At 54.8% G+C, this 12681-nt stretch overlaps 5 protein-coding genes across 5 annotated transcripts; 2 read left to right on the top strand and 3 right to left on the bottom strand.

Annotated features, from left to right (window-relative positions):
- Positions 1-243: 243 nt before the first annotated feature.
- On the top strand, positions 244-3323 carry QC762_107420 (uncharacterized protein; the record flags this gene model as incomplete). The annotated part of the gene is made up of 2 exons (XM_062885150.1): positions 244-2924; positions 2993-3323. 2 exons carry the CDS (start codon positions 244-246, stop codon positions 3321-3323), a joined length of 3012 nt encoding a protein of 1003 aa, XP_062748093.1.
- A 949-nt stretch (positions 3324-4272) lies between these two features.
- PMM1 (Phosphomannomutase 1) lies at positions 4273-5284 on the top strand (the record flags this gene model as incomplete). Its single annotated transcript, XM_062885151.1, has 3 exons — positions 4273-4380; positions 4454-4911; positions 4977-5284. The coding sequence occupies 3 exons, from the start codon at positions 4273-4275 to the stop codon at positions 5227-5229; spliced, it is 819 nt and encodes a 272-aa protein (XP_062748094.1). The 3' UTR covers positions 5230-5284.
- Positions 5285-5326: 42 nt separating this feature from the next.
- Positions 5327-9486, bottom strand: QC762_107440 (uncharacterized protein; the record flags this gene model as incomplete). Its single annotated transcript, XM_062885152.1, has 3 exons — positions 5327-6018; positions 6100-6788; positions 6842-9486. 3 exons carry the CDS (start codon positions 9484-9486, stop codon positions 5525-5527), a joined length of 3828 nt encoding a protein of 1275 aa, XP_062748095.1. The 3' UTR covers positions 5327-5524.
- Positions 9487-10806: 1320 nt separating this feature from the next.
- QC762_0005600 (uncharacterized protein) lies at positions 10807-11303 on the bottom strand (the record flags this gene model as incomplete). Its single annotated transcript, XM_062882818.1, has 2 exons — positions 10807-11055; positions 11127-11303. 2 exons carry the CDS (start codon positions 11301-11303, stop codon positions 10807-10809), a joined length of 426 nt encoding a protein of 141 aa, XP_062748096.1.
- A 47-nt stretch (positions 11304-11350) lies between these two features.
- Positions 11351-12608, bottom strand: QC762_0005610 (uncharacterized protein; the record flags this gene model as incomplete). The annotated part of the gene is made up of 3 exons (XM_062882819.1): positions 12118-12608; positions 11516-11921; positions 11351-11374 (listed from the first exon to the last, which is right to left on the bottom strand). The coding sequence occupies exons 1-3, from the start codon at positions 12282-12284 to the stop codon at positions 11351-11353; spliced, it is 597 nt and encodes a 198-aa protein (XP_062748097.1). The 5' UTR covers positions 12285-12608.
- Between the last annotated feature and the right edge of the window lie 73 nt (positions 12609-12681).

Consider the following 12681-nt stretch of genomic DNA (forward strand, 5'->3'; position numbering starts at 1 on the left):
TCCCGGTGCCAAGCCAGCTCCTACCTGAGAGCACCGCTAGAGGGATGATCTCATACTTAACGAAACAAGCAGCTACTCAACCGTCGGCTACGACCTGCTCTTGGAAAAGGGACAAAACAATAACAATTCGGTACGCCCGGTGAGACTTATATAGCTCCACGGCCCGCACGCCGGCTTCGCCATTACCGGCGCATCGATTTCTTTCAGTCCGCTGCCGCGCAATGCCATGATACCACGAACAGAATGCCACCTCCTCTCCGCACGCGGAGCAGATACAGCTCCCGCCCTGTTGTGACGGCCTTCTTGCTTATCACGATAATAACGACGTATTATGCGCTCTTCTCGCCAGCATCAGACATCGCCAGTCGGCAACAACTACACCGGCGCAGTTCGAAACTTGTCGCGCGACATGTCGACGACAATGTGGCGAGAGTGGAAAACGTCGACTGTCGCATGGTGCACAGCGCCGAGGACCAATGCGCCTTCATCCTCGCCAACTGCGAAGACGACGAAGCCGGGCTCGTCCATTACTTGTCGTTTTACTACTGCACCCTCGGCGGCGCGAAACCCGTCGCCTTTGCGATTCTTGCCAGCTGGCTTGGTTTGCTATTTACGACTATCGGGATTGCCGCCAGTGACTTCTTCAGCGTGAATCTCAGCACCATCGCCAGTGTCCTGGGTCTGAGTGAGAGCTTGGCAGGGGTTACGTTTCTCGCGTTTGGAAATGGCTCTCCGGATGTGTTTAGCACCTTTGCCGCCATGGGGTCTAATAGCGGGAGTATGGCCGTTGGCGAGCTGATAGGAGCGGCTGGCTTCATTACTGCCGTTGTGGCGGGTTCCATGGCGTTGGTGCGGGAATTTAAGGTCAGCAAGCGCACCTTTGTGCGGGACATCGCCTTCTTCATCGTGGCTATTAGCTTTACGATGGTTTGTCTGGCGGATGGCGAGCTGCACTTGTGGGAGTGTTTGTGCATGATTGGGTTTTACCTATTTTATGTGGCGGTTGTTGTTGGGTGGCATTGGTTTACGGCTAGGAGGAGACGTCAAAGGTTACGAGATGTTGCGTCCCGTACGCACTATTTCGGGCCTTCGGGTAGGGGAACGGAAGAGTTCGAGCCGTATCGTGATGAGCCAGAAGATGATTCGGCACCGGTGGGCGGCCGGTCGAGCAGTGCTCCGGAGGTTGCCGATATCAGTGTCTTGGAGCGGGCTCCACGAATCGAGGTTGATGGTGTCGAGGTCCCGGCCGCGCCGTCGCCGGAAGATCAAGAAGATCGAGAATTGCACGTTGCGACGGAGATGGCCAACAGCATGCGTGCAAATCGCCCTCGATGGACTCGGAGCAACACCACCACTATTGCTCCTATTCGACCTAGCCTCGTCGGTGTGTTGGAGTTCCGATCTGTATTGTCCTCGCTACAGAAAGCGAGGAATATGCATATGGGGCCCCTTCCTACTCGAGCAAACTCCGGTCACCAACGGGCCAGCTCTACTGCCGAACTTCCTCGTGGCCGTCCCAGGAATAGTACCCTGCCGGCTCATCTACCGACAAACTCGAGAGAAAGAGCGCTGTCACACGGCAACAACCCCCTGAATCTACCAAACGATGCTCTTCCACAGCCCGAGTTTGCCCATGGCAGACCGAGCACCCGGATGAGTTCAGCAAGCTGCACCGTTGACGGCATGCTTGCACCACCATTAGGCTCTTTGACAGCAGCCATCGACCATGCGATGCGGGAAGAGCAATCGCCTGGGCAGTCTCCCATGCCTTCTCCACGTTTGCAGTTGCAAATACCGCCATCACACAGCAGAACTTCCAGCGGTCACTCGTCACCATCGCTCTCACCTTTTCCCGGATTCATGGAGTCTCCAGCCCTTCTCACACCAGCCTCACCAGAACACCCACCCGCTTTCCCCTTTTCAGACTCTTTGGATATGCGCCGTCAGTCCATTTCTGGGTTTCCTGATCACGTAGAGGAGCCCAAACCGGTCAGATGGTGGCCTTACTCGGTGCTACCACCTCCTCATGTGCTTCTCGCAACCTTGTTTCCCACACTTCAGGGGTGGAGGGAAAAGACGTGGTGGGACAAGATACTCAGTGTGATATCGGTACCGAGTATCTTTCTGCTCGTCACAACACTGCCGGTCGTCGAAACGGATGCCGGCGACGGCGAGAGCTCGGAAGTGGATTTCTTGGACTCTCCCCCGTTCGGCCAGCCGGGGAACACTGCGGTGTCCGTCTCGGTAATGGAAGCCAACCTCGCGGAACCCGAGACAGAATGGGAGGAATACCGACGAAGGACCAAGTCCGTGTCGTCACGGTCGATGATAAGCCCATCGGCATCTCAGTTGTCACTACAGCAGCCACCAGACTCGAGCTCGACGCTTGTTTCTGGCTCTGACCGCCAACAACAACCGCAATTTCCCAACTCTACACCGGTCACGCCACAGGTCAATAAACCCGTCAGCCTCGAACCCGACCGAGTGACCACGGCATCGGAGCATCCAACAGGATGGAACCGCTGGCTTGTCGCCCTCCAGCTTTTTACAGGGCCAATGTTTGTTGTCCTCATCGGGTGGGCCAACACGATGGAGGACTATGCGGACCCGACGAAGACGCTTCTGATGCTTGTGTTGTACTCGCTGGTGGTCTCGCTGTGTCTGCTGGCGGCACTCCTCTTGACGACATCACCGGATTCGAAACCCAAATACCACTTTCTGCTCTGCTTTCTCGGGTTCGTGATTAGTGTAGCGTGGATCTCGACGATAGCAGGGGAGGTGGTGGGGGCGATGAAGGCGTTTGGGGTTATTCTGGACATTTCGGAGGCGATCTTGGGGTTGACGGTGTTTGCGGTGGGGAACTCGCTGGGAGATCTGGTGGCTGATGTGACGGTTGCTCGGTTGGGGTATCCGGTTATGGCGTTGTAAGTTTGCCGTCATTGTTATTATCACCACAAGTCAAAAAAAGCTAACAATTCGCACAAACAAACAGGGCGGCATGCTTTGGAGGTCCAATGTTGAATATTCTGCTTGGGATAGGGATCGGGGGCGCGTGGATGGGGATCACGAAGGCGAACAAGCGCCACAGGAAACACCCGGACAGACCGATTGAGTACAAGCCGTATCACATCCAGGTCGGGGGCACGTTGATGATCTCGGCGGCGACGGTGCTGATGACGTTGATTGTGCTGCTGATTTTGGTGCCAGGGAACAACTGGATGATGACGAGGAGGATTGGGTGGGTGTTGATTGCCATTTGGTCGGTTAGCACGCTGGTCAATTTGGTGGTTGAGCTTACGGGGGTGTGGGCGGATGTGTCGTGAAAAATTACTTTGGGTGTGATGAGCTATGATTACGATGGAATGAGTTCAACTGGTTCGAGATTGTGGTGATGGTGGTGGCGGGAAGGGATAGAGACAGGTTACGTGGCAGGAGAGAGAGGTTCACACAGCCACAGATGGCAATTTTACCCTTTTTATATTACCTTTTGTATGATGTGGTAGTTTTTTTGGGGCTTGTGAAAGGCATGGAGCGTGAGGAATGTTTTTTGGTTGGTTGTTTTGGAAAGGTGTCAAGATGGGAAGGGGAAAGAGAATATATCTGGCTTCAGGAAAGTCTAATTTTGATGTTCGAGACGGAACAACCAACAGGTGGTGTACGTACGTTACGTATGTCTATATGAGAATCACAAAGACGGGATGGGATGGATGAGGCTGGGTGTGTTTTGGAACAGGACAGATATATGGGTTTTGCTGATAGGTGTGTACAGGAAATGTATATGGAGTGTACTTTGTATCTTTCTGGGTTCTGTACACTACAATATGATGTGTCGACGACAAGGTTGCTGAGGTGAGACTTACATGGTGGGGTGTGTCCATCAAGGTGTGTGCAAGGTGTGGTGTGGTGTTTGACCCCTGAAAGTCTCAAGCTCCCTTCGCTCCCGGGAACTTCCCCGCAATTGGTCCAACTGTGGGGTTTTAGTGAGAGCCAGAGCCAGGAGAGAATGAGATGAGGGGCAATCGGACCTCTCAGAGCTTCCCTGTCTGGCAACGTGGGACTTTTTTGTTTTGGGCTAGACTGTTGCTGCTGCTGCTGCCGCGTTGTGTTGCTTGCTTGCTTGCTTGCTCACCGCGATTTTGAAGTTTAAAAAGAGAGAGAGAGCTCTCTTTCCAACCGTTGGGCCTCTTTGCCAAATATCTATACAACCCGACTCCCCCTGTCTCGAGCTCTCTCGACTACAATCTTTGACAACAAACAAATACAACCGCAACCATGGCCACCAGATCCGAGATCCAAACCTACCCCCCCCTGGCCGAGCGCCCAATCAAGAACACCATCGTCCTCTTTGACGTCGACGGGACCTTGACGCCCGCCCGTCTTGTAAGTCCCCATTCGCACAAAACCCCTTGAGTCTCTGAAGCAAGGTCAAAACTAACAGTCAAAATCTTAAAAGGACGCCTCCCCCGAAATCCTCCTCCTCCTCTCCCAACTCCGCCAAAAAGTCGCCATCGGCTTCGTCGGCGGCTCCGACCTCCCCAAGCAGCAAGAACAGCTTGGCGACCCCCTCCGCGTGCCTGTAACCTCCCTCTTCGACTTTTGCTTCTCCGAAAACGGCCTCACCGCCTTCAAGCTCGGCCAGCCCCTCCCCTCCAACTCCTTCATCAAGTACATCGGCGAGGACAACTACAAAGACCTCGTCAAGTTTGTCCTGCACTACATCGCCGACCTCGATATCCCCATCAAGAGGGGGACGTTCGTCGAGTTCAGGAACGGGATGGTCAACGTCTCGCCCATCGGGCGCAACGCGAGCAATGAGGAGAGGCAGGAGTTTGAGAGATTTGACAAGGAGAGGGGTGTGAGGAGGGAGATGGTGGAGAGGTTGAGGGAGAGGTTTGGCCATTTGGGGTTGACGTACGTATCATTGGCCTGACATGATTGGGAAATGGGTTTGCTGATTTATGACAAAAAAAAAACAGGTTCTCCATCGGCGGTCAAATCTCCTTTGATGTCTTCCCCACCGGTTGGGACAAGACCTACTGCCTCAAGCACCTCGAGGAGGACGCCAAGAAGGATGGCGGGATCGAGTATACCACCATTCACTTCTTTGGCGACAAGACCATGGTTGGCGGGAACGATTACGAGATTTATGAGGATCCCAGGACGACTGGGCACTCGGTCAAGGGGCCCGAGGATACGATTAGGGAGTTGAAGGAGATGTTCGACCTTTGAAGGTTTAGGGGGGAGGGGGTCGCTTTGATGTCAAAAACAAGGTGTTTTAGCAGGCAAGGCGCTTAATGGGGGGGTTTGCGTAGCCTGGCTTGCTTGCTTTTTGATGCAAGATAAAACAAAAAGATCTGTCTTTCAAATTTCCATCACTATATTTCACAACGTCCCAGTACAGGATTATGCTCAAAAAGTGTATGTAAATTTCAACTATCCAAGCACACCAACTGTAGAATAGATAGCATCACGACAGTAAAAAGAACGGAATAAATAATCCCAAAAAAAAATCATCCCCTACAAATCAGTGCCCAAACTCCAAATGCGGCACAATCACCGGCCCATACTTGGTCGTCGCCGTGTAAGCTCCATCCCCCTGCACCACAAAATCAACCGCCAGACTCAACTTGCTCAACCCTCCCGAATTTCCACTGTGCACACTCCCCGCATAACCCGGCTGCCCCTGCCCCTGCTGCCCCCCATTGGCAATCACCTCCGGGTCGTACGCCACAATGGCGACATAGTTCCTCCTCGCCATCAGTTTCTTGTGCTCCCTCGCCGCGCCTGACGCATCAGTATGGAAGATCTCCATCATGTCCTCCTTTGTGTCCGACACTTCATGAGTAGACTTGTGGCCGTTCTGGGGAACGTAAAGAAGCTTGTTGTTGTGGAGCATCTTCATGAGGTAATTGCTCGAGGGCGCGGCGACGACGGGGGAGGCGATGAGTTGGTACATTGTTTTGTGGTCTTGGGGGTGGGAGGGGTCGTGGACTAGGCCTGCGCCACAGGAGTTGACGTCTACGAGACACAAGAATTAGTAAGGCGGAAAGAAGGGGAGATGGAAAAGAGAAAAAAAAAAGGGGGGGGGGGGGAACAAACCTCCTGACAGGAACGTCATACGGATACCCTTTTGCTGGGCGATCCCCTGGAGTGTGCGGATGAGGTAAGTTCGCTCGAGGTCCTTCGACTCGTGAGTCCAAAGGTCTTTGAGCTCTTCGGCAATGTCAAACTCGCCAAACTGGTTGAGGACGTTGCCCATCAGCCCAGACTTTCCAACAGCCTTCTTCACTTCCTTGAAGCCGTGCTGGACCATCTCCTTGCCGCCTACCACGCCGGCGACGGAGGACGTGACCTTGCCGAGGATGTTGTAGGTTGTATTGACGGCTTTTTTGCCCGTGGCAAAGGTGTTGGCGAGGGTTTCGACAGTTTCGAGACGGGGGTAGATGACCGGTACCGAAATCATCCAGATGCAATGCTGGACGCTGGGCGGGAGGGTGGCCACCTTGGGGAAGATGCCTTGGTATGTCGGGCCGGCCATGACGCGGGTTTGAGTACGCTCGGAGCGGCAGTCTGGGCCGATGACTACCATGGCGGGACCGAGGTACTTGAGGAAGTGCCAGCCTGAGCCGGTGACAGTGAACAGATCCATGTCTGAGCTGACGTTGCGTAGGATTTCAACTGTAGTGTGATGCTGGAAGAGAAGATACATCTCAATAGCGATCCGGCCGATGCCCTTGAAGACAGCAGACGACTGCATGTAGTCGGGATAGGAGCCAAACCCATCAAAGCTGCAAATAATCAGTATCAAAGTAGAGCAACCAAAACCGGGTTGACAACTCACATATCATGATCATCAATCTGCAAAACGTGCGGAATCTGCGCAAATGCCTCGCGCATAAACGGCTGGTCAAAGTGACTGGTGTAGTAGTGAAAGTACGCATGCGACACATCCTCCTGATGCCGTGCTGTCCACGGCGCATTCTTTCTGTTTTCTCTCCCCTGCATCGCCAACCACTGCCTCAAAAGAGGCACCTCCTTCCAGAGACGATCACCGTAGATTTGAGCTCCCAGGCCGAGCTGGACATGGAACCCGCCGCAGTCGATGTTCTTTTGAAGGATATCCTTCCACATGAAGCCTACGCCACCAAGCCTCGCCCTTTCGTTTTGGTTGGTACTCGGCGCAAAATCATTGCCAGAGTGGGCAAGCATGCGCCATCCTGTCTCATAGCGACCGGCAACGACAAATTCGTACCGTGTGCATCCCAAGTGCGAAGTCACTGCGTACGTCCACCTCTCGGTCCCATGGTCCGACATCTGGAGCGCCACATCGTACTTCCAGAAAGTCCACCTCTGGTGCGCATGTATGTTATTTGGCACAAGCTGCCGAGGATTGGGGGAAAGATCCATGCTAAGATGAATGTGAATGGTGGGAGGCTGTGGCGCATCGGTCACGATCATGATGCTGCCAAGCCAGACCCCCTTTTCCAGGTCCATGTTTACATAGCGCAGATACGGTCCAAAATAGACGCCATTTGTTGGCATCACCTTGTACACATCGACCCCGGCACTGGGAGGAGGTCCCGTGAATCCTGCTGTCGAAGGAGCTACCGATGCTGTGACGCTCATGATGCTCTCGGCATAGCCTGGATGGCCTTGGGGGTGGAACATGGGCGAGGCCAACGCGGACTTGCCGCCACCCAACAGTGGCGAGGCAAGCGGGTTTCCATAAGTGGATGTGGTGGGCGAGAGGGGAGCTGCGTCGTGGTTTAGAGGAGTTGGTCCCTTGGGAAATTCCCACTGTGTGGCCTGAGTCGCCAGGTGAATGTAATAGTACTGTCCCGAGTTTTGGTCAAGATGCGCAATCCAGCCCTCCGGCAGCGGGGGTGGAGAAGACGCCGCCGCGAGAAGAGACGGTGTATGTGCCAGCGCTGGTTGCCCATTTTGCACCGCTGCGGGCTTTGCCTCGTTGGCGAAAGCGGGGTGATCGTTCGCAAACGCGGGATGACCGGCGTTGTGTGCTGGTACGGCGGCAGCTGTATTCGCAAGAGGTTTTGGCTTCTCTGGCGCTGGCGATGATGAGGCAGCCGGGGCCGGACTGGCGTTGGGTCGGGAGCTGGAGGCAACAGCGTGCTGGGATACGGCACTGGGGGCAGGGCTCGGAGCCGCGTTTTGGGCAGGGTGTTGCGCAACGCCGGGAACAGCTGGGGCCGAGTTCGAGCTGGTCGGTACCGGGCGTTGCTTCTCGTTCGGGTACTGGGAGCTGTTTGCGCTGGGATTGACAGATGTATAGGCAGGCGGAGGAGTCGAGGCTTGCATGCGCTGGAAGTCTTGCTCCAATACCGAAACCTGTAGGTTGCTGCTTGCTGGGGCCTGAGAAGCCGGGTTGGGATTCTGGGGAAGATTGTAGCCTCCTTGTTGCGGTGGTGTGGGTTTTGGGACTACATCGGCCCCCTGGTACACCGTAGGCGGACCGAAGGGCTGCTGGTCCGGAGCTTCAGTCGGCGTCCAAGGCCGGGTGGGCTGTGGCTGCGCCGGCGGACGTTGACCACCGTATTGCGCCAGTCGCGACTGTGCAGCAGCGCTTTGAGCCTGTTGCGCTTGTAGAGCATTGAGAGTCGCGGTCCCGGAGATGCCTGCAGCAGCATATCGTGCCTCGATGCCACCCCCAGGAATCGCACCTGGCTCCACAATAGGAGTCTCAGGGGGCGGGGGTGATCCACGACTGGCGCGAGTTGTCGAGGTTGACGCCGTCGACGAAAAGCGGTTGATATTGCTTGCGCCGCCGGGAGGAGGATAATAGGGCTTTTGCTGATAGGCATTCGAAATTTTGGGCGCTGGAGAGGCAGAGCTAGTCGAAGAAGAAGTCGAGGTCGAGATGGAAACGGCTGGGTTCCTGAGAGGCTTTGCGAACAACTCATCCCTGTCATCCCCTGGGCTGTCAGGGCTCTGCAGCGGTTTGGGTGCTGTTCCACGTCGTTCAGCAAGACCAGCCTTCTTGTCTCCCGTGTTCAGGGTCGGCCGTGAAGCTGAGTCTCCGTACGGCTTGGGACTTGACGATACCGGTGGAGGACTGTAGAGCCTACCAACAGGCGCGGGTGAAGAGGTCTTGCGGCCATCATCTGGATAGGGTAGCCGACTGGGCTTTGATGGCTGGGTAGTCTTGTGGAAGTCGTCGTCAGGATACGGAAGCGGCGCCGCAGAGCTTGAGCCCCCGAAAGGAAACGAGGGGAGTGGTGGCAAAGACGCAATTGCTGGCTTGGGTGCTGGCGATGACGATGGGCCTGCCGCGGTCGAGGACGAGTAGGAAGACGACGATGAAGGCGGGGCGGGATACTTTGGCCGGTTGGATGCCTTATCGGGGGCCGGGCTCAGTGGTTTGAATATTCTCAACGGCTCAACGGTCGGACTGTCGCAATCTTCCCCAGACGGCGCTGGGCGGCTCATAAAGAGCTCATCATCCGGGACATCGCGCGACCGGCTGGCCATCTTGTCAGGATGGTGTGCGGGGTGATATGCGCCGGCTTGCGCTGAAACTGCCACTGCCGGGCACAGAAGTTGAAACTAGGTACGGAATCTAGGGACTGCTTTCCCTCTCCAGATCCTTGAGGTACGTGTATATCTCTCACCGAGAAAGCTGCAAGTGGTGCCGGCAAAGGGTCGTGATTCTGCCTGATGGAAGGCGGGGTGGTGCAGGGTTGGGAGACGACGTCCTCTCGCCAAGGCGTCAGCTGCAAGACGAACCCCTCCTTGAACCAGAAACGAAGCACCCAGAAGACAACGAGTTAGAGGATGATGTCCGGAGGCACATGCAGTTGAGACAGGAATGCCAGAAAAAAAAAGTTACAGATCGAGACGTCGACGGGAGACCGGGGACGAGGTCAATATGCGGCCAGATGCGCAGACCCTCCTGACAGGGGAGCACCGAGGAGAGACAGGGGATTGTTCCGCGGGAGGGGCACCGACATGGGAGGTGGCGGCACTTGCGCACAGCTTCACGCTCAAGGACCCGTCGGCGAGCGCAACCGTGATTGGCCTTGCACCGTGGGCGCTTAGAGGTCTGCCCGTCTCCAGCCAGTGAGCAGCCCAAGCAAAGCGCCTTCACTGCCATGGCATGTGGCATGGCGGTTGCGTACCCTCACAATTGGGCATATCGCATTGAAGTCGACCCCGCCTAGACTCCATCTGAACATGCCGAGACGATAGAGAAGAAGCAGCAGATGCGGGTTGGGGGCGGAAACTGCCCATTCATAAATTGAGTGGTACGGAGTAGCTACCTACTTATCTTCTCAGAGTCTTTCCAGCAAAGCTCGGTTCATTAAGCCTTCGCACGCTGTACTTTCCACCAGTCCCCAACTCGAAGGCTGTCCATCAAGCGTACAATTTCATACTCGTCAGTCATAGGATATGTTTCCGCTTTTGGTCTAACTAACCACTTACTGCCCTCATTCTCACCCGCCTTGTTGAAATACACTTCCCTGGGGGAGGGCAAGACAAGCGTCTGTTCCACTAGGCAACGCGATTCGTGCTTTTCATAGTCGGACCAAGTGCCTGCCAGGGGTTGATTTATCTGACAGCAGCATGTCTGCCCTCTGACAACCATCATTTGGGTAGGCTTGTGGAAAACTCGAGTCCTGCACAAGTCAAAACGGCACTTGCCCAGGGCAATTTGGGCGCCGTTGTTGTAGCTGAGCACCTTGCCGTAGACTTAGTTCCTTGTCCAGCTATGAGTCTTTGCTTTGTTGTTTTCTGGAAAGTAGAACAATTGAATGCTGGCTAGATCACCGAGTCGAGCGAAACTGTCGCGGCTCAAGTGAGCATCGCGTGGGCGCAACCGTGGTACGGGACTTGGTTGACCGATGCTAGGGTCACGATAACCCTGAACTGAACAGAAAGTGCTGATGGTTTCTGATAGGAACCATCGCGGTTCATTTTGAGATGAAGAACCAGTGCCGTGGGCATGATGCTGTGCTCATTTACCATGTAGGTCTGATGGCTGTTGTACCGTAGACAAAATAGACCCCCAACCCAACCGATACCAGAGAGCTCCCTGCGAAACTATGATGTGATATGTAAGCATGCTGCGGACAGAACAAGCAGACTAGTCATGAGCATTCGATACAACATACCAGTAATGCCGTATGGTAGCCCAGAACAACTTCACGACATGCCGTGATTTTATCGCCGGGTGGGGTAGGAACGTATATCCATTGGCAATGATTTAGAGACTTGGACGCAGTGGCGGCATAGGGGTATGATCCATCCGTATGGGCGTGAACGCCCTCGATGCCATCCCCGCCGACCATAAAAGTGATACAACTCGCCCTGTTCCAATTCCACGGTCCAACACCGCTCAACCATAGGCGGTAGGTTTATCCTAGTTGGGGGTGTGGGCGTGTCCCAGATGGGGATTGCGAATCTGGATTTACATTCCCCAGACGTAAGGCGCCCGAGACCAGACTATCAAGGCAAGGTCAGTATCGGTGAGGGCGCTGACAGAGGAGCCAGAGGGACAGACCTTGAACCACAAAACGGCCCCTCGCACATCCCTTTCATCAAACACTGCAAAGGCCTTCGATTCGGACCTCCCAGGGCGATGGACGGGCTTTTCTTGTAGCCTTTCAACCCTCTGAAGTCCGCGCGAGTCGACGGTCAGACGAATGATCTGTGGCATGGCCGACTCACAACCGTTTGCTGCTAGGACAGGTTCTCCGCCGCGCTCCCAAGCGGAAATCTTGGATAGATGAAAAGCTTGTGGCATGACAGACAGCGGGGGCCCATTTTCCGCGATCCCAATCACTCGAGTGAGCCTCCAAACAAGGTTGTCGGCCGAAAAGTTTTGGATCATCTTCGTAAGCTCGGGTGGCAGCCGGGTAAGCTGGGGCAAGCCCGAGAGCTGCAGCAAAATGGTGTACAGGGAGGATCTCGATGTTGCTATTCTCTAGCTGTAGCTTGGGGCGAATATCCCATGGTTGGCTCCATGTGGAAAGCTCCCGCAGCGCTGTCAGTACCTCCTGCTCTGATATTTGGCGGTATCGCATAAAGATACCGAAGCAGTCATCGTGTACTGAGAGGCGGTTAGAAACTGTGCTTCATGGTGAATGACAAGATACCAATTACCCCGCGAACGCTGTTCCTGACTCTTGAGTTCTTGTGCAGCGAAGGCTCGGATCAGCGCCGAAAACTTTCAGGTTCGTCAGTCGTGTCGGCCTGAAGCTCCTGTGCCGGCCATCTTCCAGATAGCCAGGCGACCAACAGTCGCAGAGGGCGCAGCGCGATTTCCACATGAGCGCGGCCGCAGTTGATACTGGTAGGCGTCAATGGTTGAGGTCGAACACAGAAGAAGGTTGGCTTTTTTTCTTCTTCGAAAAACCAACCGGTGTCGAGAAAATTAAGCTCCCAACACAAGCCACAAGCCTGATTGATGTCTTGACCACTGCCATTTTGACAAGCCCTCAGCCCAGTTTTCGTAGCCACATGTGGAGAGAGCCGATGAGGCTTGTAAACTTAGTTCTGTACCTTCACAGGGTCAACTCGACATGGTTCGAGAGGGTAGTGTTATGAGAGCTCGCTCTCTCTCTTATACCATGATATCAAAAGGGGAAGCCGATGATGAGAATGAAAAAGGTAACGCGTTGCAACTCCGTCTCAGCCAGGCCGTCTTACACGGCTTCTGGACCAATC

The sequence above is a fragment of the Podospora pseudocomata genome (genome assembly GCF_035222375.1).
Source record: "Podospora pseudocomata strain CBS 415.72m chromosome 1 map unlocalized CBS415.72m_1, whole genome shotgun sequence".
Classification (NCBI taxonomy): Eukaryota; Fungi; Ascomycota; class Sordariomycetes; order Sordariales; family Podosporaceae; genus Podospora; species Podospora pseudocomata.